Source organism: Electrona antarctica (assembly GCF_951216825.1).
Source record: "Electrona antarctica genome assembly, chromosome: 15".
NCBI classification, from domain to species: Eukaryota; Metazoa; Chordata; class Actinopteri; order Myctophiformes; family Myctophidae; genus Electrona; species Electrona antarctica.
In genome coordinates, this window is record NC_136796.1 from 4417245 (window position 1) to 4440280 (window position 23036).

A 23036-nucleotide genomic window follows, 5' to 3' on the forward strand; every position below is an offset into this window, starting at 1 on the left:
TTTCACACAAACTGGGAACACTGTATATTTATTTACCTTTGTACATAAACCTTGAATATAGACTTTTATACTTGATTCACATTTTATATACATCTTTATATTTGATGATGTATTTTTAGATAAACCTGTATATCTAATGCATTTGATTCATATTTTCATATAAACCTTTATATTTGATGATTTGCATTAAACCATGAATTAAACTGTAAAAGTCATTTTATATACGATTGTATTCAACTTTATCACTGTCAATACTTTGTTTCTTTAAAAAAAAACAGTTGTTCACGTTATGATCAACTTTATGTCAATAAACGTTCTGTGCAAACATTTATTTAATGAGTTGTTGGAGTTTGGAAGCATTCTTAAATCACTCAATGTCCTGTTTACACCAACACCACCCATTTACAGATGGTCCAGTCATTTAAAACATGATGTGAGCTTGTAGATCTGCTATATATACGACGCAGAGATCTAATTAAAATAAATGAACATGGACAGATCATTATAATAATAAATAGGTGATGTCACAATTTCCCATTGACGCCCATGAAAAAGTATATATATATATATATATTTCCCATGAATACGGTACTTTTACTTTGTAACAGAGTATGGCTACATTACAGTATTGATACTTTTACTTATAGGTAAACATATGAGTAATTCTTCCATCACTGGTAAACAGGACCCGAGTTGTCTCTGTATTTGGGACTGCTTTTTTCTGTCTACACCAATGTTGCCAAAATATACTCCTACAGCTTGTAGATCTGCTATTTTGTCTACTATTCCCCCCAGAATATGGGTGCTGGGGTTCAAGTGGTTAGAGTCCACTGTCAAAGAAATTAGAGAAACGGCTGGATGGCACTTTGGCAAACATTATTCAAGTTCATGAACAATTGAGACCTTTTGTAAAGTAATCACTTCTGGAAAATAACAGAAGACATATCACAGGTTGTTTTCTAATCATTTACTTTTCGATGTGCACAGAGTGCACAGTATATCATTTTATCTGAGGATCTGAACAGCAGCAGGTATCGTTTCTGGCTCCGAAGTATCGTGAGATTTGGCTGCCAGACAGGAAACGGTGGGAAGTAATGCAGTGGTTCAGTGGTTCCCAAAGTTCCAGGGGGTCCCTAGCTCAATTAGAGATAGTTGGGAACCAAATGGACCCTTATGGGTCTGTAAATCAGAGAGTGTACACTTTGTACACTCTCAGAGTTAAATTAACAGTGGTTTTACAATATAAATTGGGGTACCAGACATAGAAATGCCATTAAATCGGGGGTAGCATAATGTGTGTTAAACTGGGGGTCCATGAAATTAATATGTTTCGGAATCACTGCTAGAGCCGTAAAAATGGGGGGTCCGTGGCCTAAATAAATGTTGATTTGGGGGTCTTTGAAATGAAAAGGTTTGGGATCCACTGTTGTAATGAGAGGATGGCACCTTCTAACGAGAGAACATCTCTCTTGGAAGAGCCACCCATCGACTAATCTAATATACGGCAACCTTCCCCGTGTTTCCTCACTAGTCCACCCATCGACTTCTCTAATATACGGCAACCTTCCCCGTGTTTCCTCACTAGTCCACCCATCGACTTCTCTAATATACGGCAACCTTCCCCGTGTTTCTTCACTAGTCCACCCATCGACTTCTCTAATATACGGCAACCTTCCCCGTATTACCTCACTAGTCCACCCATCGACTAATCTAATATACGGCAACCTTCCCCGTGTTTCCTCACTAGTCCACCCATCGACTAATCTAATATACGGCAACCTTCCCCGTGTTTCCTCACTAGTCCACCCATCGACTTCTCTAATATACGGCAACCTTCCCCGTGTTTCCTCACTAGTCCACCCATCGACTTCTCTAATATACGGCAACCTTCCCCGTGTTTCTTCACTAGTCCACCCATCGACTTCTCTAATATACGGCAACCTTCCCCGTATTACCTCACTAGTCCACCCATCGACTAATCTAATATACGGCAACCTTCCCCGTGTTTCCTCACTAGTCCACCCATCGACTTCTCTAATATACGGCAACCTTCCCCGTGTTTCCTCACTAGTCCACCCATCGACTTCTCTAATATACGGCAACCTTCCCCGTGTTTCTTCACTAGTCCACCCATCGACTTCTCTAATATACGGCAACCTTCCCCGTATTACCTCACTAGTCCACCCATCGACTAATCTAATATACGGCAACCTTCCCCGCGTTTCTTCACTAGTCCGATCCAGAAGAACACAGTTTGCCGGCCACTGCTACAGAGCTGACAATGAGGTTATATCTTCCCTTCTTATCTGGAATCCTGCCTCAAAGGCAAAGCAGGTAGAAAACTGTCGTTCCCTGATGTCATCGCTAGGGACACATGCATCAGTAAGCAGGATGTGATGTCATTGCTAGGGACACATGCATCAGTAAGCATTAAGCAAGGACGAGACGCGAAGACCGTACGGGCGACGTCATGTTGCTCCATGGTGCTCCATGGAAGGAAAGAAACATGCGCAGTTGAGACCAGGAAGTTGTACATGCCCAAATGTGTGCATGTACAACTTCCTGGTCTCAACCAAGGAAGCTCTGAGAAGGAAGTGAAGTGGTCACGTGACTGGGCTGCACCATGACACTTTCATGGACACTTTCATGGGAGCCAAACTACCCGGAAGTTTGGCAGAATGCACTGGAGTCAATGAGAGCTCAGTGACCAGCTCATGAACAAACATTATTTATGAACAATTGAGACCTTTTGTAAAGTAATCACTTCTGGAAAATAACAGAAGACATGTAACACATTATTGTCTGCTGTGTTGTTATTCGATGTGTACACTGTGTAATTGTTATAGAGGTAATGAGGTATGGTATCTAAAGAGCACAAAGTACCTTTCTGAACACACCAAGTATCGCAAGACTTCCCACCGTTTCCTGTCTGGCAGCCAAATCTCGCGATACTTCGGAGCCAGAAACGATACCTGCTGCTGTTCAGATCCTCAGATAAAATTATATACTGTGCACTCTGTGCACATCGAAAAGTAAGTGATTAGAAAACAACCTGTGATATGTCTTCTGTTATTTTCCAGAAGTGATTACTTTACAAAAGGTCTCAATTGTTCATGAATAATGTTTGTTATGAGCTGGTCCAGCCGGCTCCATTCACTGCCATTTATTCATTGCACTTCCGGTGTGAGTTTGGCTCCCATGAAAGTGTCCATGAAAGTGTCATGGCGCAGCCCAGTCACGTGACCACTTCCCTTCTTTCTCAGAGCTTCCTTGGGCCTGGCGTCGTCATGAAAGGGGGCGGGACTGCAACGCTCTATACAGAGATACAGGAGCACGTCTCATACGTACATCCATGTACAATCACAGGGTTTCTCGCATACGTACATCCATGGCGTCCGTCATGAACTCCAGGGGCGTGTCCACCTCGCGGTGAGAGGACAGCGTGAGCACGATGACAGGCCCCGCCTCCTTATCCTTTTGCTCCGCCTCCTTCACAGCTGAGGAGCCAATGAGGAGAGAGGATCAGAGCAGGGTATACAGCAACTTGGCGTTCATATTAAAGGACCACTTCACCACTTTTCAACCTATCTTCATATAATTGGTCCTCACTAATGCTCATGATAAAATACCATACTCTGTCTGTGTCTCATGGGAGGGCTGGGGGCTTAAGCCCCCTCTGGAGACGCTTATCCCCCCCTGGCAACCTTGCGGTTACCATCCGGTGTGTGTGTGTGTGTGTGTGTGTTCATAACTCACCGTCAACAGAGTCCGTGTATGCTTCCTCCTCCTCCTCCTCCTCCTGCTCCAGTTGATGGATGTAGTCTCTCAGGTCCTGAGAGGGGCAGAATTTACATGAGTTAATGTGCGTGCGTGCGTGCGTGCGTGCGTGCGTGCGTGCGTGCGTGCGTGCGTGCGTAGACAGTAGGCATCCCAGCTGAAACAGTCGGAAATACACAAAGCAGTGAAGTTATATGCGTATGATTGATTGATTGATTGAAATATGTATTAACAGTTTGCAGAATTACAGTACATTTCAAGCACAAACTCAATACAAAGACTGTTAACTGTGAGTGGACGACCCAATAAAGCATTACACTTGTTTACAAGAGGGTCCACCTTGTTCAATTAATCAAAACATTTAGAGACATACAAATAGACACTTCTATATAGCTAAAGAACAGAACAGGAATTCATCATAAAGGAGGTAAAAAGGGAAAATAAACATATACAGTGAGGGGGAAAAGGGGGGGGATTCAGATTTTACGGGCGCCAGTTTTGAATTGCAGCTGTCCGTAGGTGCCCTTTGAGAGCGGTTTTGAAGGAGTCAAGGGATTTGCATGTCTTAATGACTGTTGGTAGGGCGTTCCACATTTTGGTGGCATAGGAGCGAAAATAATTTAGTCCCTTGTTTGTGCCGAATCTGGGTTGATGCTATATGTAACTGCTTTGAAACGCTAAGGAAGAAACGAGTCCGTTTCTATATAGGTGTTCTGCTGCTTGATTGTGTTTTAAATAATGTTAATACAGCATCACAACAATTTTGTCACTTTAACAACATTTTATACTTTGTTAAACTGAAACACAAACCAAAAACTATAAGACAAAAAGTACACATAATATTATAGCTATAAATAAAGTATGAACTCAAATGTTCCCCATCTCTAACACATGTTGTGCCTGCCAGGGAGGGGGGGTTGAGAGGTAACAGGTACGGTCGCCCCTTTTCCATCTCGCCCCACTACTCTACCTAGCTGTAAATAACAAACATAATTCATGTTGGTGATTATATAAAAGGTATTATCATATTAATTTATCATTGTTAAGTTCACTCTGTATAACCACGGGCATAATAGCGTGATGATGCCATTATAAAACATGGAAGAAATGTGTTTAATAAAACGAAATTAACTGCTAGAAGGTCCTAAATTGACTTAATTAAGCAGTCATCGTCTCTGTCATGTTATTCTTTCTAAATTTTACAGAGTATACAGATCGACTACTGTACAATCAAATAAATCTGTATACAAGATAATTCCAGATTTCAGAGAGGGAGGGAAATACTAAATTAACTGTTAACTACATGATAAGATGGCCACCAGCGTAATCAAAAAAGTCAACCAAAGAACAAGATTCCTATACAGGATCTCCTCACTGGTCAACAAAAACACCTTGAAGACCTTAACAGGAGGCCTCGTACAAGGTTTCTTCGACTATGCATGCACCTCCTGGTACCACAGCACCTCTAAGGCCCTTAATACTAGGCTCCTGACTTCCCAAAACAAACTGGTCAGGCTACTACTTGGCCTCACTCCCCAAACCCACCTCACCCCTGCCCACTTTGATAGGCTGGAATGGCTTAGGGTTGATGACAGAGTACAGCATCTTGCAATGGGTCTGGTCCACAAGATTCGATACACCACCAAGATACCTATGATGAGTTCCTGTTTTGACTATATAGTTGTGTATATTCGTACGTCTCTAATTGTTTTGATGAATTGAAAATGGTGGGCCCTATTGTAAACAAGTGTAATGCTTTATGGTGTCGTCCACTCACAGTTAACAGTCTTTGTATCGAGTACTTGAAATGTACTGTAATTCTGCAAACTGTTAATAAATCAATCAATCAATCAATTAATCAAAAAAACATTTCACAGGGTCGAGTTGGGGGTCGGTTAATACATGTAATTCTGGGGGTCCTTAGACATAGAGTAGAGTTATAATAATAATACATGTCATTCTGGGGGTCCTTAGACATAGAGTAGAGTTATAATAATAATACATGTCATTCTGGGGGTCCTTAGACATAGAGTAGAGTTATAATAATAATACATGTCATTCTGGGGGTCCTTAGACATAGAGTAGAGTTATAATAATAATACATGTCATTTTGGGGGTCCTTAGACATAGAGTAGAGTTATAATAATAATACATGTCATTCTGGGGGTCCTTAGACATAGAGTAGAGTTATAATAATAATACATGTCATTCTGGGGGTCCTTAGACATAGAGTAGAGTTATAATAATAATACATGTCATTCTGGGGGTCCTTAGACATAGAGTAGAGTTATAATAATAATAATACATCGTCCTAGACACGAGAAAGGTTGAGAAAGGAAAGTGTCAACAACAACCTGTAGTTAGTCTAGTTAGTTAAAATAAATAGACTGTCACTCCCTCTGATACGAACTTGAGACAAGGCAGTATAGCAGCATGTACTGGCGGTTTATTTACTCCAAAAACCCACGTCAAAACTGACGAAACACAAAGACAAACAATAATCAGTGATCAAATAATAAACAACAAATAAAGCATATAAACTAAATATAAAGAAAAGGAAACATGAACAACTGAATTACCTTACTGACTGCACGGATCTCAAAGGGAATGAACGAATGTGTACATGTAAAGGAACCCGTTTGAACAACCAGGACTGAAAGGAAAAGAAACAAACGATCAATGAAACTCATACAGAAATATAACATAGAAACTGAAATGTTGACAAACTTCTTAAGGCATGGGTGAGAAATAACAAAACGAACCTTAAGTGGCATAGAAAGGAAAGTGTCAACAACAACCTGTAGTTAGTTAAAATAAACAGACAGTTGATAATTACCTGACGTGAAGTCCTGGAGGACCCATATCTGACACTATACCAACCGCCCTGGCCGTGACGTGACGCGTGTGATCAAATAAGGATTATTAACGGTTTATATCAAACTAAATCATTGATAAACTGCTCCGTGTTTTCTTTGAGCTGCTAAATATAAACATCCTGTTGGCTCTTCTTCTACTTCTGCCTTTTCCTCCTTTGTTTTGCTGTCAGCATCAGCACGTTGTACTTGTGCGGTAAAGAAGCGCAATGCCGCCCTCCACTGGAATACCGTGGAACAGCGGTTTGGAAGATAGATTCGCTCAGGAAGGGGAAAGCTACTATACTAGGGACAACAGGCAAGGCAAGGCCATTTGATTTATATAGCACCTTTCATACACAAGGCAATTCAAAGTGCTTTACAGAAATAAAAACAAACACAGAGTGCAACAGTGCACTTCAGAAATAAACAAAGATTACAATAGACACAATTAAATACTAAGATAAGGGGCATATAAATTCCAACAGATACACCCACCTTTGATTAAAAGCCCGGCAAGACCTATAGCTGTTATTAAACATCATTAGGATAGGCAATGTTAAATAAATATGTTTTTGTGCATAATAGTGAAATGCTGCTTCCCCATGTTTTGTTCCAACTATGGGATGAACAATTAGTAGGCCAGCCCCAGATACCTAAGGCAGGGGTGGTGCAACTTTGATGGCCAGGGCCAATATATTTCCACACTCACTCCAGAGGGCCACAGTGCCTATTACTGTCGTAGCAAAAATATCCGATCATACAAGCTCAAAACGGGTCGCAATGCGACACGTTTTGAGCTTGTAGATCAGCTATTTTTGCTATAGAATTGAAAACCTGAATAATTCTTTGCTATTTAGTGTGGTTGCCCTAAAGGGCAACCAGACTATAGTACTTGTAACACTTTATTATTTACCTGGATTAGTCTTTTTTTTGATGTGCTACTCCTCCCACAGTTTTGACTGTACGCACTTGAGCCATATCTCAAATTGACCGGCTTCATCGGGAAGGATGTGCTTGTATTTTTTTAAGAGAAATGTTGTATAGTTTAATTGATATGAATTTATTAGTGAATAGAATTTCCCCATTGACATGAATGGGAAAATGCGATTTTTCGCATTTTCTCACATTCAAGTATTTTTTCCTCAGAGACTGTAAGCACTATAGTTACAAAACTTGGAGGGTAGGTTCATAATAATTACTAAAATTAATCAACTTATAATGTTATCGGTCGGCCTCATGGTGGCGCTATAACAGCCAACTTTACATTTTGGCTTATAACTCTTGAACCGTAGGTTGTAAAATCAAAATTACTTTTCCCCTGATTTCCTTGAGTCATGACGCATCTCCTCATATAGGCCACGCCCATTTGCGTCATGATAGATTTTCCGCCATTTTGAATTTTCTCCAAAACACACTTTTTGCTCCTCCTCCTACAGATTTTGTCCAAATCTCACAAAAATCGGTACACATGATCTCTGGACCTTTCCGGTTAAAACACCATCGGCAGAATTTGCGTGTCGTTCGGCCGTAATCGTTGTCCGAAGATAGTAGGAGGGGCCTATTTTACAAAAAATGCAGAATGTCCAATCCAGCCCAAAATTGAATCACATGTCTCGGGTGGTTCAATCAACCATGTACCAAAAGCAATTGCATTTTCATCCATAGGGGGCGCCGCAAATGCCAAAAATGTAACCGTATGGTGCAAAAACATGATTTTTGGGGGATAAATCCCCTCCGAATTACTTACGCATGATCACAAGGTTGAGGTGACATTGTAATTGGCTGGCAATATCAGTGGGAGGGGCATATGTAAGCCACTGCGGCAACCACACTTTGCAATTTTTTAAAATTGCGACCTTTCTAGTTTTTAATTGGAATCCTGAAAAGTTTTGAATTTGAATATTGAATTTCAAATGCATTTAGTTATAGTTATGTTAACCGTATGAACTGTTAACATAACTACATTGGACATAAAAAGACAAGTAATTTAATAGTAGGCTAGTCATTAAGTAATTAGGGGCTTTGGAATTGTAACAGCTGAAATCAATACTATATCAGTATTCTGATATTAACATGTGGGTATTAAGTGAAGGTGGGGGCCGCATGTGGCCCCCACCTTCACTTCAGTTGCCCACCCCTGACCTAAGGGTTCTATAGATGGTTCATATGGCTTCAGCATCTATCGTTGGTGCACAGATGTCGCCCAAATCTGATTTAGCTGATTTATTAAACTATACGTTTTAATTTGTAAGCAGTAATTAGTAAAGTGTGACTGAATGTCACTGGAAACCAATAAAAGTAGGAAAAATATATGTTTGTTTCCAAAACTGTAATTTATATGTGTTATTATTTGTACCAGTCCATGAGACTGTGATATGGCTTATTAATTCCAGTATAGTAGCCTATTGGCATCTTGGTCTATACCTCTGATATTTCATTTAATTGCAACAGTAATCTGTTCATGTTCTCTTCACATTTTGTGAATAAAAGCCTAATTTTGTAACTTAATTTCATTATTAATCATTCCATGTCATGACAATAATTTTGTTCAATGAGGTTTGGCCTTTCCAAACCTCATTTCCTTGTGACTGACCCAAAAAATCCAATATGACCAACATTATTTGGGCGTGCGGCCCTCGGACATTTGGTATTTAGCTGAGTGGCCCCTGAGCCAAGTTGAGTAGCCCTTACAGTCAGGGGTGGAAAGTAACTAAGTACTTTTACCTAAGTACTGTACTTAAGTACAATTTTGAGGTATTTGTATACTTTACTTGAGTATTTCCAATTTCCGATACTTTTACTTCTACTCCACTACATCTCAGAGCCAAAATTTGTACTTTTACTCCACTACAATTATTTGAAAACTTTAGTTACTGGTTACTTTGGAGATTTTAATTTTGATTGGAAATAAAAATACAATTTACCCAGGGTATCTGGGCTAAGCTCAAGAACTTGTTTCCAGCCAGGCCCTGCTCATAGAACATTTCATCGTAGTGGTTCAATGCCTTGTTCAATTACCACCGCACTTCAGCGGTGGTAATTTTAACGTGTCGGACCGCTGATTCGAACTGGCGACCTTCCGGTATCAAGACCGCTCCGCAATCCGTTCGGCCACCGCTGCCACGGTGAGCTTGTAGATCGGCTATTTTCAATAGATTTTCTACACATTTTGAACTTGTGAAATGGGACATTCTGCAATATGACTACTTTTACTTTTAGTACTTTAAGTACATTTTGATGCCGATACATTTGTACTTTTACTCAAGTACATTTTCAATTCCGTCATTTTACTTGTAACGAAGTAGTTGTAAATTGCAGTATTGGTACTTTTACTTAAAGGACCACTTCACCACTTTTCAACCTATCTTCATATAATAGGTCCTCACTAATAATCATGAAAAAATGGCACAATTTTGTTCTACTCGGTCTGTGTCTCATAGGAGGGCTGCGGGCAGTTCAGAAACCGTCCTCCAGTGACATCATCGATGGGGAATACAAGCTAATAGAAACTGCAGGGTTTCTAGTCCTGAAAAGTTGCAATGCGAAAATGGAAGCCATCACGATAATGAAAATCTAAACATTTTTGTCCTATATGAGACCCAGACCGAGTAGAAAAATATCGTGCCATTTTATCATGATTATTATTGAGGACCTATTATATGAAGATAGGTTGAAAAGTGGTGAAGTGGTCCTTTAAGTAAAACAATTGAGTACTTTTTCCACCACTGCATACAGTGTTTATTTAATGTCATATCTACAATGGTATATGTGTATGTCTCCACAGCGAGGCTGGAAAAATAGCCTACTATCCTATACTGGTAGGCAGGAACATGTCAACCAGAATAACCCGTTCTGAGTGAAACTCCTCCCTATATGCACTGGCCCTGGACAAACCTGTTAACTGTGAACAATAACACCATAAAGCATTAGGCCACTTGGACACAGACAACGGACCACTCTGGACTCCATTTAGCCTCGTCTGGATGAAAGCCTACAGATAAATATCGGGTAAGTGTTTTTAATCACTTTGGAACTGTGCCGTTTTTACAGTGTTTATACAATGGCAGAAATAATCAATCGATTTGTTTTGTTTTTTCACATTCCGTAGAATAATATGGTTACATTTCAGACAAAAGCACAATAAAGACAGTACAAAAACTGCTACTTTATTGTGGCCAAAACCATGAAGCACTATATATTAAACACTATATATTAAACACTTGTTTTGCAACAGTATTTGAAAACCCGCGCACGGGAGTGAGAATTGACCAGAGGGCTGCGGAAGGGACTTCCACACCCTCTTGTAAACTGATTGATTGATTGAAGAATTTATTAACAGTTTGCAGAATTACAGTACATTTCAAGCACAAACTCAATACAAAGGCTGTTAACTGTGAGTGGACGACCCAATTAAGCATTACACTTGTTTCCAACAGGGTCCACCATGTTCAAATCATCAAAACATTTAGAGACGTACAAATAGACACTTCTATAGACAGAACAGGAATTCATCAAAAAGGAGGTAAAAAGGGAAAATAAATATATACAGTGAGGGGAAAGAAGGGGGGGGGCGGGGGGGGATTCAGATTTTACGGGGGCCAGTTTCGAATTGCAGCCATCCGTAGGTGCCCTTTGAGAGCGGTTTTGAAGGAGTCAAGGGATTCGCATGTCTTAATGACAGTTGGTAGGGCGTTCCACATTTTGGTGGCATAGGAGCGAAAATAATTTAGTCCCTTGTTTGTGCCGAATCTGGGTTGTACATGGTTCGTTGCACTCCCTCTGGTGTTGTGGGTGTGGACTTCGTTAACATTAAGGAAGTATCTAGACAGGTACATGGGTATCTTGGTGGTGTATCGAATCTTGTGGACCAGACCCATTGCAAGATGCTGTACTCTGTCGTCGACCCTAAGCCATTCCAGCCTGTCGAAGTGGGCAGGGGTGAGGTGGGTTCGGGGGGCTAGATCAAGTAGGAGCCTGACCAGTTTGTTTTGGGAAGTCTGGAGCCTGGTTTTAAGGGCCTTTGAGGTGCTGTGGTACCAGGAGGTGCATGCATAGTCAAAGAAACCCTGTACAAGGGCTCCTGTTAAGGTCTTCAAGGTGTTTTTGTTGACCAGTGAGGAGATCCTGTAGAGGAATCTTGTTCTATGGTTGACTTTTTTGATTACGTTGGTGGCCATTTTATCACCGGAAAGATTAGCCTCCAGGATGGAACCTAGGTAGGTAATTTCATCTTTACGTGTGATAACATTGTCACCCACTCTAACCAAGAAGCCATTTGCCTTGCTGAGATTACTAATAGAGCCAAAGAGAATGGATTCAGTTTTTCCCAGGTGTAAAGATAGTTTGTTATCAGCGAGCCAGGTGCAGATTCTACCGAGTTCAGAGCTGAGGGCATTTTCAACCTGCAGTTTGTCCCTGTCCGAGACCAGCAGTGCTGAGTCATCTGCGAACAGGAACAAGTTGCAGTCACAGGCTGAAGTCATGTCGTTTACATATATTAGGAACAGTAGAGGCCCTAGTATGCTTCCTTGTGGAACGCCACAGCTCACTGGGAGGGGGGGGGACAGTGTTCCGTTCACTTCCACCATCTGTTCTCTCCCCTCCAGGTAGGATTGCATCCAGCTCACTGATGTGCTATCGAAACCAATTGCTTTTAGCTTGTTAACCAGTATGGAGTGGTTCACGGTGTCAAAAGCCTTTTGGAGGTCCAGCATGACCATGCCGCAGTATTTGCCAGCGTCCACCTCTTGTTTGATGTGGTCGCTCAAATAGAGGAGGCATGTGTCAGTGGAGTGGGATGTTCTGAAGCCAGATTGGAACTCGTACAATAATTTATTAGTGGCAAGATACTTTTCAACCTGTTCATAGACTATTTTTTCCATCACTTTCGAGATGGAACTAAGAATAGAAATAGGGCGGTAGTTGCCGGGGTCTAATTTACTCCCTTTCTTGTGCAAGGGGGTTACTTTGGCCAGTTTGAAATCTTGGGGGACCTGTCCCTGTTTGATGGAGAGGTTTACTATGTGGGTGATGATTGGAGCTATAGAGATGGCTGAGTCTCTGAGAAATTTGGAGGGAATGTTGTCATGGCCTGTGGCCTTGTGGGGTTGGAGGGCACTCAGTTTCTTAATTACCTCATCAGTTGTTACCATAACTAGTTTAAAATCGTCTTTACAAACACCTAGGTTTTTGTAGAAGGTTGTAATGTGCTCTACACCAAAGAGCCCAGAGTGGGAGGGCAGTTTGTTAACCAGAGTTGTTGCTATGTTTGTAAAGAAGATATTCAAGTAGTTGGCCACATCAAGGTTGTCAGTGATGAGAGTGTTGTCAGATTTGATGTTTATGTTCGAAAATCTGGTTTTTAGTTTCTGACCATAGCTTAGTTGATTGTTTAGTGTAATGCTTTATTTATTGGGTCGTCCACTCACAGTTAACAGTCTTTGTATTGAGTTTGTGCTTGAAATGTACTGTAATTCTGCAAACTGTAGTTAATACATATTTCAATCAATCAAAAAAATAAATAAACAAAAAACCACTTCCGTGTTCGTCAGAAGCCACTCATTCAACTGTGAACGTTATACGGTCGTGCTTTTGTAGGAATACATTTCAGTTCTTTAAACCACACTATTTCATTTGATAATGTGATGGCGTAGTTTTTCATAGTTTGTATTATTTGTGTTGCGACGTCGACATGACGACATGAGTTAGAAACGTCTTAAATCTCCTGTTAACAAAAGCGAGAATTCTTCACGGAGTTGTTATTGGTGTTGCCATGTCCGCTTGTTATAAGCGACTTTGGTCTTGTTTTTCAGTAAAGTTGTTGGCAGTAGTTGCAGGTTCAGGCCCGTGGGAAGTACTTTACACTCGCAGGGGCTGAGCGTCTAGTAGGGGGTGCGCGCGCACAGCGCGCGCCGCAAAAATGCGTGTGCACGCGCATCATGCACGCGCATTTTCGCGCATTTTCACGCACAAACGTGGCCTTTACTTTCCCTCTCCACACGCAAGTTATATGAACGAACTGACACAGGCAATTAACCAGGATAAGGTGCCAATACTGTGATACAGCATATTTTATTCTTTTTTTTCTTCTTCCCCTCCTGTTCGAGGGGGGGCTGTGCCTGGGGGGAGGGGGTGCTACAGCCCCCCCAGCACCCCTACTTCCCTCAGCCATGTGCAGGTTGTGTTTTTTTGTGATTCTGCTCAAACATTGTCATAAAGCCAAGGACCCCCATGTATTTGTGCACACGGACCCCCATCTGAAAAATGTTTTGTGCCAATTTTTTATTTGTATAAAACAAAAACTATTTTGGAAAACATCTGATCTACAAGCTCACAGCGACACATTGTGAGCTTGTAGATCTGCTATTCTCAAGTAGCTGCCGATGTATAGTCTTAGTATATAAATATTAAGTATTATAGTAGCTCATTTGTGGAGTTGCTTCTTTTCATAGATTCATTGATTGCTTATTTCTCTCACACAATCTGGCAACACCGGTTGTTACACGGCTGTGTATAACAGCTGGAGGCGAGAGGTAGGTGTTGCCAGATTGTTTGAGAGAAATGAGCAAAATAGTTTTTGTTTTATACAAATACAAAATAAAATCACACCCGTGTGAACTGAGTGGTGCAACTCATCTCTCTCTCTCTCTCTCTCTCTCTCTCTCTCTCTCTCTCTCTCTCTCTCTCTCTCTCTCTGTAATTAGCAGGCAACAGTGCAACAATATCTCTCTCTCTCTGTTTCTGGCACAACAGCGCCACCTGTTTCCCCCTACTGGTACTCTAAACATTGGGACATAGTCCCATAGGGACATTGCTGTTCCTTGGAGTGGTTGCACCACTCAAAAACCTGGCCCAGAACATTCTTCAGATGGGGGTCCGTGTGCACAAATACATGGGGGTCCTTCATGACAATGTTTGATCAGAATCACAGGTTTAAACAACATTAGGCAACCTACAACTAGTTAAACTACCAATATTTTCAAGCAACTTTACTGAAAAACAAGCCATCAATTAATCCCCCCCTCTCTCTCTCTCCCCCCACACTCTCTCTCTCCCCCTCTCTCTCTCTCTCTCCCACCCGCCTCTCTCTCTCCCACCTGCCTCTCTCTCCCCCCCCCCCTCTCTCTCTCCCTCCCCCTCTCTCTTACAACACTCTCCCTCCCCTCTCTCCCTCCCCTCTCTCTCCCTCCACCTCTCTCTTCCCCCCCCTCTCTCTCTCCCCCCCCTCTCTCTCTCTCTCCCTCCCCCTCTCTCTTACAACACTCTCTCCCTCCCTCCCCCCCCCTCTCTCTCCCTCCACCTCTCTCTCTCCCCCCTCTCCTTCTCCCCCCCCTCTCTCTCTCTCTCTCTCTCTCTCTCTCACACGAACACACACATGACACATTTAACCACCCGAGTGACTGTTTTTTGGTTTTTTGAGGATACAGGTTTAATGTTTGTTTCTAGTTCAATGTTTGTTTTAAAAACGCCATATTGACAATGAAGGGAAACTTCACGTCATCGTGAAATTTAATGTTTGCTTTGACACCGTTTGTTTTACCATTACATCAACATGAGTTTAGACTTTAATATATCGGCAACCCTCACTTCACACGGGTGTGATTTTTCCACTTGGACCTCAGCAACAACTCTGTTTCCCCCGGGTGAATATGGAAGCCTATTGGTCCATTTAACACTGGTTGAATATGGAATCCTATTGGTCCATTTAACACTGGTTGAATATGGAAGCCTATTGGTCCATTTAACACTGGTTGAATATGGAATCCTATTGGTCCATTTAACACTGGTTGAATATGGAAGCCTATTGGTCCATTTAACACTGGTTGAATATGGAAGCCTATTGGTCCATTTAACACTGGTTGAATATGGAATCCTATTGGTCCATTTAACACTGGTTGAATATGGAAGCCTGTTGGTCCATTTAACACTGGTTGAACGTAGACTGTGTCATTTCCGCCTATAGCCAAATAATGCCTACCTCGGAATTTTGGCCAAATTGGCCGAGAATATAGGCTAAGAATTGAACAAAAACACACCTGTGTGAACTGAGTGGTGCTCCCCCTCTCCCCCTGCCCCCCCCCCTCCCTCTCATTAGCAGGCAACAGTGCAGCACTATCTCTCTCTCTGTTTCTGGCACAACAGCACCACTTTTGCCCCTACTGGTACTCATAGACTATAGTAACATAGTCTTTTTCAGACGAGTATGGGCATGCTCTGCCGACCCAACGGCTCAGTCGGTAGTTCTCCGTGATTATTTCGCTTGATAATCGCTGATGTCCTGACGGAGGCGCGCCGTGTCTGGTGGCCTTGAGCTACGTGAGGCACCGTGCCGAGCGTTGCGAAGGCCACCAGACCCGAATCAGCGCCGTCCCGATAAGCAGAGAATAGTTGGAAATGACACGTCCACCAGGGGGAAACCTTGACCAGGCTACTATGGTGAGTAGGCCAGTATGGCCATACTGGGCCCATAAGATGAATGATAAACGGACATACTGGGCAGATAAGATCGTATGATAACGGTCGAATCCGCTATTATAGTTAGGTAAAGTTAGCTTAAGTTGTGGCAAATCTGCAAAACAAAATGCTTACCACTAGCTTTCTTCACAGATGTGTTCATAAAGGTGTCTACTATCACAGAGAAAATTGTTCCAACCAAACTCCCTTGGCAAACTTTGTGACAGCTGCTGAAAGTTGGGGCACCATTATCAACCAATATAAGGCAAAGCATTCCAAATTTCATTATACTTTAAGTAGCATGTGCCATGTCAAACTAGGGGGTTTTCATGATGCTGAATCCATTCCAAGCATAGCCTGGATCCAGCCCAAAGACCCTGCCCACTCTCTGAGTGGACTGCATCTCTTGGTCTGGTGTTGCACTGTGAACCTATAATTTATTCGGTACAAAAATGTATTATCCAATGAGAATCGGTGGTGGGGGTGGGTCTAACGAACAACCAATCAGCGCCGAGTCCCGTTTTCAGCGTCATCACGCAGCGCAACACACAGAGGAAGGAGGGAAAAACAACACCAATGGCTACTGGTTGAGGGAAATTCTAATCCCCTCCCCCTTGAAATCGCTCAGACAGGAGACAATGTCAGACTGAAGCTTCAAGAAAGCTACAGTCTGATAATCAGGCTATTCCAAGCATTAGTTTTGCACGAAAAACACTCCTTGGGCTAAATTCGTCCATAGCCACTTGCCCAAATGTGCTGACCTCATGACGGCTATGGGCATTTTTAGGCAAAGGAGTGTTTTTACTAATGCTTGCAATGGATTCAGCATCACGAAAAACCCCCAGTTTGACATGTCACAATAAAATGCTAAATTCCGCACGCGGGCTGTGCCCTCCCCACGCTCACCCTCCCACCTTCACATACCCTGTGACACCGCCCCCCCCTCAATTCAATTCAAAGGAGCTTTATTGGCATGAGAAAACATACGTTTTACATTGCCAAGGCAAGCGTTCACAAATAATACAATAAAAACTGTTGAAAATGGGAAAGTATAATTATATACAGTTAGTTAGAGGAGGTAGTTTTTTGTAAACAGAGCTATGTCACATTGCATCATCCATATGTTATGGTAGGCCTATAAAATGAAGATTTTTTGAAACAAATAGCATTTTTTGCAGTAACTTTGGCACAAATAGCATTTTTTTCCCTCAAGACTATTTAAATAGTTACAAAACTCACATTTAAGATATGTTTAACCCATTTAGACCTGACTTCGAAATGAAAAGAAAATCTTCTAAATCCTGACGGTTTTCTGAAAACCCTCATGTTTCTGTATCAGTGGTTCAATATTTATATATATATATATATATATATATATATATATATATATACACTAATACTGTATCAGTGGTGCTCAATATTTCATGTCAAGGACCCCAAAAATTATATGTAATATGCCTCCGCCCCCCCATCTGAAAATATGTTGTTCCAGGGACCCTCCAGAAGCAAAGATTTGAGTTAAAAACGTTTTGTGCCACATTTTCGTGATTTTTCAAAAATAGCAGACCTACAAGCTCATAGCGCGGCACTCGGTGCCACGCTATGAGCTTGTAGATCTGCGCTATGAGCTTGAGGAACATTGGGAACATCTTGGGAACATTTTCGATGACGTCTCACTGTTGCGCAACATCCAGGATTGCGCAACAATGCGATGCGACCGGTTTTGATATCATTAATCTCCGTCGTTTTTATCAATCTCCGTCTCGGGCATCAGACCGTACTAAGTACCCGGACGGACATCTCCGTCCTGGACCTGTTAACTGCGACCTCTGGTCGCAATAAGGCCCCAGGGTCCAGTTACAGTTCAATAAGGCCCCAGGGTCCAGTTACAGTCCATGTGGCGTGCAGGGCCTTCGGCTCGGGCCGACGAGGCTGCGTCGCATTGATGTGGAGCACAAATTCCCCTACATGTTGGAACATGAACGTTTGTGTGTGTGCGCGCCGTGCGGGCGTGTCCGCACATTGTGTATATACAGCAAACATTGACTGTTGTCTGGTGTATTGTGACTTATGTGATCTTGACAGGTTTAATACAGAGCAGAGATGAGTCGCCGTGAGGAGAGAGAGGAGGAGGGAGCTGACAAACATTTCATCCACAGAGCAGAGAGGAGTCAGTGTGAGCAGAGAGAGGAGGAGGGAGCTGACAAACATCTCATCCACAGAGCAGAGATGAGTCAGTGTGAGCAGAGAGAGGAGGAGGGAGCTGACAAACATCTCATCCACAGACCTGTGTCTCCAACACCCAGCCTTCTGTCTGTGAAGAGTGACACGTCTATGGGAAAACCTCCTGACTTCAGTGATGAACCTGGACCTCCAGATACACAGTATGTCAATCCATCTTGTGTACACTACAGGTACATAGGCCTACTAAGCGTAAAACTTATTTTGGCTTGGCTTCCTTCAGACAATGCAGCAGCATTATATACACAACACTATAACACAACCATGTGATCTCATGATAAGTTACATGAATGGCAAAAACAAGTCATAACATCTAATAATGTTGTGTCAACCCTGTTCAAAGTTCATCTACAGATTGTAAGTTACTGTGTGAGCAGTTTGTGAATGAAGTGGTACAAATCAGTGTGTGGTGTTCAGTAGACAGGCTGGCTGCTTGTGTGCAGTATGTGTACAGTATGTGTACAGTATGAGTACAGTAGTGTACAGTATGAGTACAGTATGAGGACAGTATGTGTACAGTATGAGTACAGTAGTGTACAGTATGAGTACAGTATGAGTACAGTATGTGTACAGTAGTGTACAGTATGAGTACAGTATGAGTACAGTATGTGTACAGTAGTGTACAGTATGAGTACAGTATGAGTACAGTATGTGTACAGTATGAGTACAGTATGAGTACAGTATGTGTACAGTATGAGTACAGTATGTGTGCAGTATGTGTACAGTATGAGTACAGTATGTATGAGTACAATATGTGTACAGTAGTGTACAGTATGCCACATATACATTTAAACTATCACCTGTTAGTGTAGGCCTATTGTATATTTAGTAAGATTTTATATTTCTGTGGTAACTTAAAGACGCCACACAAGGTTACAGTACAATATTATGCTTTTTGTTTATTTCCCAAGTGAGAAACAGACTGGAAGCTCTATCGCCACATAATAAAGTCACTTCCTCCTACTGACAGCCTAGTCCTAGTCTGGTGTACTGGTGCCCCCTCTTGGCCAGGCCCTGTAACTACTACACTTTTTTTTACATGCCTAGTACAACCACAACATAACAATTTATATTATGTTTTGTTGCTATTTTATTCAGTTTTCCTTTTGCTGCAATGTTGTGAGAGGAAACTAAAATATGTTACCCTTTTACACTATACAACTAGTGATGAATAACATATAGTTTTGCTGGTGTGATCATCTGGTTAATTATTGTGACAGCACACTGTCGTATATTGAGTGTCCAGGAAGCACTTTTGACCCTTGTAGCATAAATTATTGGAGAAGACCAGGCATGTCCTTATTTCTGTATCATTTTATTAAGGACAAAGCTTAGTTACCAAATGATCATGATCAGTCCACTCCAGAGCCATCCTAGATCAGTCCTTTCATAGCAGTCCCCGATCTCATCTGGAACCTTGCATGATCTCACTGCCTCTCTGTCAACTCTCAACTGACTGTGGATCTCCGCACATTTGAGACCCTATATAATTCTCCAAATAGTGCATGTGGGGTGTGCACGTGCATGTGCGTCCCCAGTAACACTATTGCAGCCAAATCTATACAATGGTATATCCACGGTCCAATTCAATAGCCTTTACAATCTCATAGCAAACCTTTAGAATTGATCACCATAGGCGCTTCTTGGCTGCGGCAACTTTGGCAGGGGACCCTCCAATATCAACTTTGGCAGGGGACCCTCCAATATCAACTTTGGCAGGGGACCCTCCAATATCAACTTTGGCAGGGGACCCTCCAATATCAACTTTGGCAGGGGACCCTCCAATATCAACTTTGGCAGGGGACCCTCCAATATCAACTTTGGCAGGGGACCCTCCAATATCAACTTTTGGGTTCCCTGTAGCAGCCAGTTGTTTGTCATCACCTATATATGCTTAAGCAGTATAATATACTGCTTAAGCATATATAGGTGAAATATGAAATATCCATATTGCTTATATGTTATATTATAACATATAAGCAATATGGATATTTCATCGTAATGTGGCTCCGTAATATACGACAACACCTTTCCGAATATGAAAACATTACATTGGCCTGCTACACACATTCTGGATAGCATTACAATGTGAATTACATGAATGACAAATACAGAATATCATAACAACAGTAGTCTGACTGTGACTGGAAGAACATTGACCCTGTTGTTTGTGAAAAAGCACTCTCTCTTTCAGGTGACCAGCTTGTGACTTCAGTCATCGATGACATATCGATGACATATCGATGACATGTCGATGACGTATGACCATTGATATTTGCACATTTGTGCAATGCATGCATGCCATGTGACAGCGCACATTTCCAAATATGAAAACATTACATTCTGAGTAGCATTAAAATGTGAATTACATGAATGACAAATACAGATTATGATAACAAGAGTAGTCTGTGACTGGTAGCCTATAGAGCGTCGCAGTCCCACCCACTACCATGGACCAGGAAATGATTCTCCGTTCATTTTCCTCATAGACATTTCAGAAAGTATTTATTTAAAGACGTTTACGCCGCGGACAAAGCCAACTCGAGTCGTGACAAATCATGACAACAAACACAATTTTTGGGGCCGAAAAAATAATCAGAAAGAAGAAAAAAACGGCAGGTTACAACACTTTTTTTGTTGTTTTTCTTCTTTGTAATTATTTGTTTGGTCCAAAATATTGTTTGTGTTGTCATGAGTTGTCACGACTCGAGTTGGCTTTGTCCGCGGCGTAACCGTCTTTAAATAAATACTTTATGAAATGTCTATGGGAAAAATGCATTGGGATTCATTTCCTGGTCCATGGTAGGGGGCGGGACTGCGACGCTCTATAGAACTTCTGCTTTGGTCCACCCATTCCTGGGACTTGTCAGAATGGTCCAGTGAAAAAAAGAAAAAACAAAGAAAATCCCATTGTGGGTGTATGGGATTTTTCTCTATCACTAAACACCTGCCTCACCCACCTCAGACATCAGAAACATTATGAAAATTACACAAATGTAATTGTCTGGGTGAAAACCACCTGTGTTTAGTGTTCTAGGGCTAAATAATATGTTTAAGTTACTATGACGTGTGCAGTTTGTGAATTAAGTTGTACCATTTTACAATGTGGAGTTCAGAGGTGAAGCTGCACTATATAGAATGGCTGCTTCTATGCATAATGTCCTGTCTATGATATACACTGTTAAATCAATATCTATTATTTAATTGCTAATTTTCTGTTTTCATGTTGTATGTTGTGAGATTGATTGATTGATTATCTTATTAACAGTGTCAGTTTGTAGAATGGACATTTCAAAGAAAGTACAGGTCAATACAAAATCTGCTATAAAACCTAAAGATTTCACTCGTGGGACATAACAATGAATAATTTTGAACACATGGTATTTTGTATTATTCAAGTGATAATTGTAACATTAGGCCTATTTGTGTGATTCCAGAAGTCTGTACCACAGAGCAGAGTCTCCAACACCCAGCCTTCTGTCTGTGAAGAGTGACACGTCTAAAAGAGAACCTCCTGACTTCAGTAATGAACCTGGACCTCCAGATACACAGTATGTCAATCCTCTGTACAAAATACACAACACTAATAAGATATACTATAAGATATTATTAGATATTATTATTGCATGTGAACATATACTTATATCAGACATGAATACATAAATATGTGCGTGCACGCGCACACACACACACACACACACACACACACACACACACACACACACACACACACACACACACACACACACACACACACACACACACACACACACACACACACACACACACACACACACACACACAATATGTACATACAAACTATTAGAAGGACTATTATATGTATTCGTGTCCACAGAGAGACGGGCGTTGTGACTGAGGCTGATCAGACACCTGGACTGAAGACACCCAGTCAAACCACACCTGGACTGAAGACACCCAGTCAAACCACACCTGGACTGAAGACACCCAGTCAAACCACACCTGGACTGAAGACACCCAGTCAAACCACACCTGGACTGAAGACACCCAGTCAAACCACACCTGGACTGAAGACACCCAGTCAAACCACACCTGGACTGAAGACACCCAGTCAAACCACACCTGGACTGAAGACACCCAGTCAAACCACACCTGGACTGAAGACACCCAGTCAAACCACACCTGGACTGAAGACACCCAGTCAAACCACACCTGGACTGAAGACACCCAGTCAAACCACACCTGGACTGAAGACACCCAGTCAAACCACACCTGGACTGAAGACACCAAGTCAAACCACACCTGGACTGAAGACACCCAGTCAAACCACACCTGGACTGAAGACACCCAGTCAAACCACACCTGGACTGAAGAAACCCAGTCAAACCACACCTGGACTGAAGACACCCAGTCAAACCCCACCTGGACTGAAGACACCCAGTCAAACCACACCTGGACTGAAGACACCCAGTCAATCCACAAGTGGACAAAGTAAGAATGTGCACTGATTGAAAATTCATAGTCAGACTAAATGTTCAAATGACTGTATGTATCAATTATATCTAAGTGCAAATAATGAAGCTAAACAATTACGAACTCTGGACAAAGACAGCTGATCTTGTGTTGTTACCTTTGGCAATGTTTCTTATCAAAAAGCATATTCTCTGGGGGTAATTAATTAGTAATGTGTGCTGTAAACATGTAATGTTATAAATTAACCTGAATGTTTAA

General features: G+C 41.8%; 1 protein-coding gene and 1 pseudogene across 2 annotated transcripts in view; one reads left to right on the forward strand and one right to left on the reverse strand.

Annotated features, from left to right (window-relative positions):
• Positions 1-7968, reverse strand: part of LOC306938711 (peroxisomal ATPase PEX1-like) — a 75521-nt pseudogene extending 67553 nt beyond the window's left edge. Inside the window, exons 1-3 of the transcript XR_013792565.1 lie at positions 7944-7968; positions 3757-3822; positions 3385-3497 (exon numbers count right to left, since the gene is read on the reverse strand). The product of XR_013792565.1 is annotated as a peroxisomal ATPase PEX1-like (transcript). The remainder of the gene's footprint in view (positions 1-3384; positions 3498-3756; positions 3823-7943) is intronic.
• Positions 7969-10615: 2647 nt separating this feature from the next.
• LOC306938712 (uncharacterized protein) lies at positions 10616-22987 on the forward strand (the record flags this gene model as incomplete). The annotated part of the gene is made up of 5 exons (XM_079522978.1): positions 10616-10640; positions 18171-18469; positions 21764-21877; positions 22237-22355; positions 22962-22987. Exons 2-5 carry the CDS (start codon positions 18189-18191, stop codon positions 22985-22987), a joined length of 540 nt encoding a protein of 179 aa, XP_079379104.1. The 5' UTR covers positions 10616-10640; positions 18171-18188.
• Between the last annotated feature and the right edge of the window lie 49 nt (positions 22988-23036).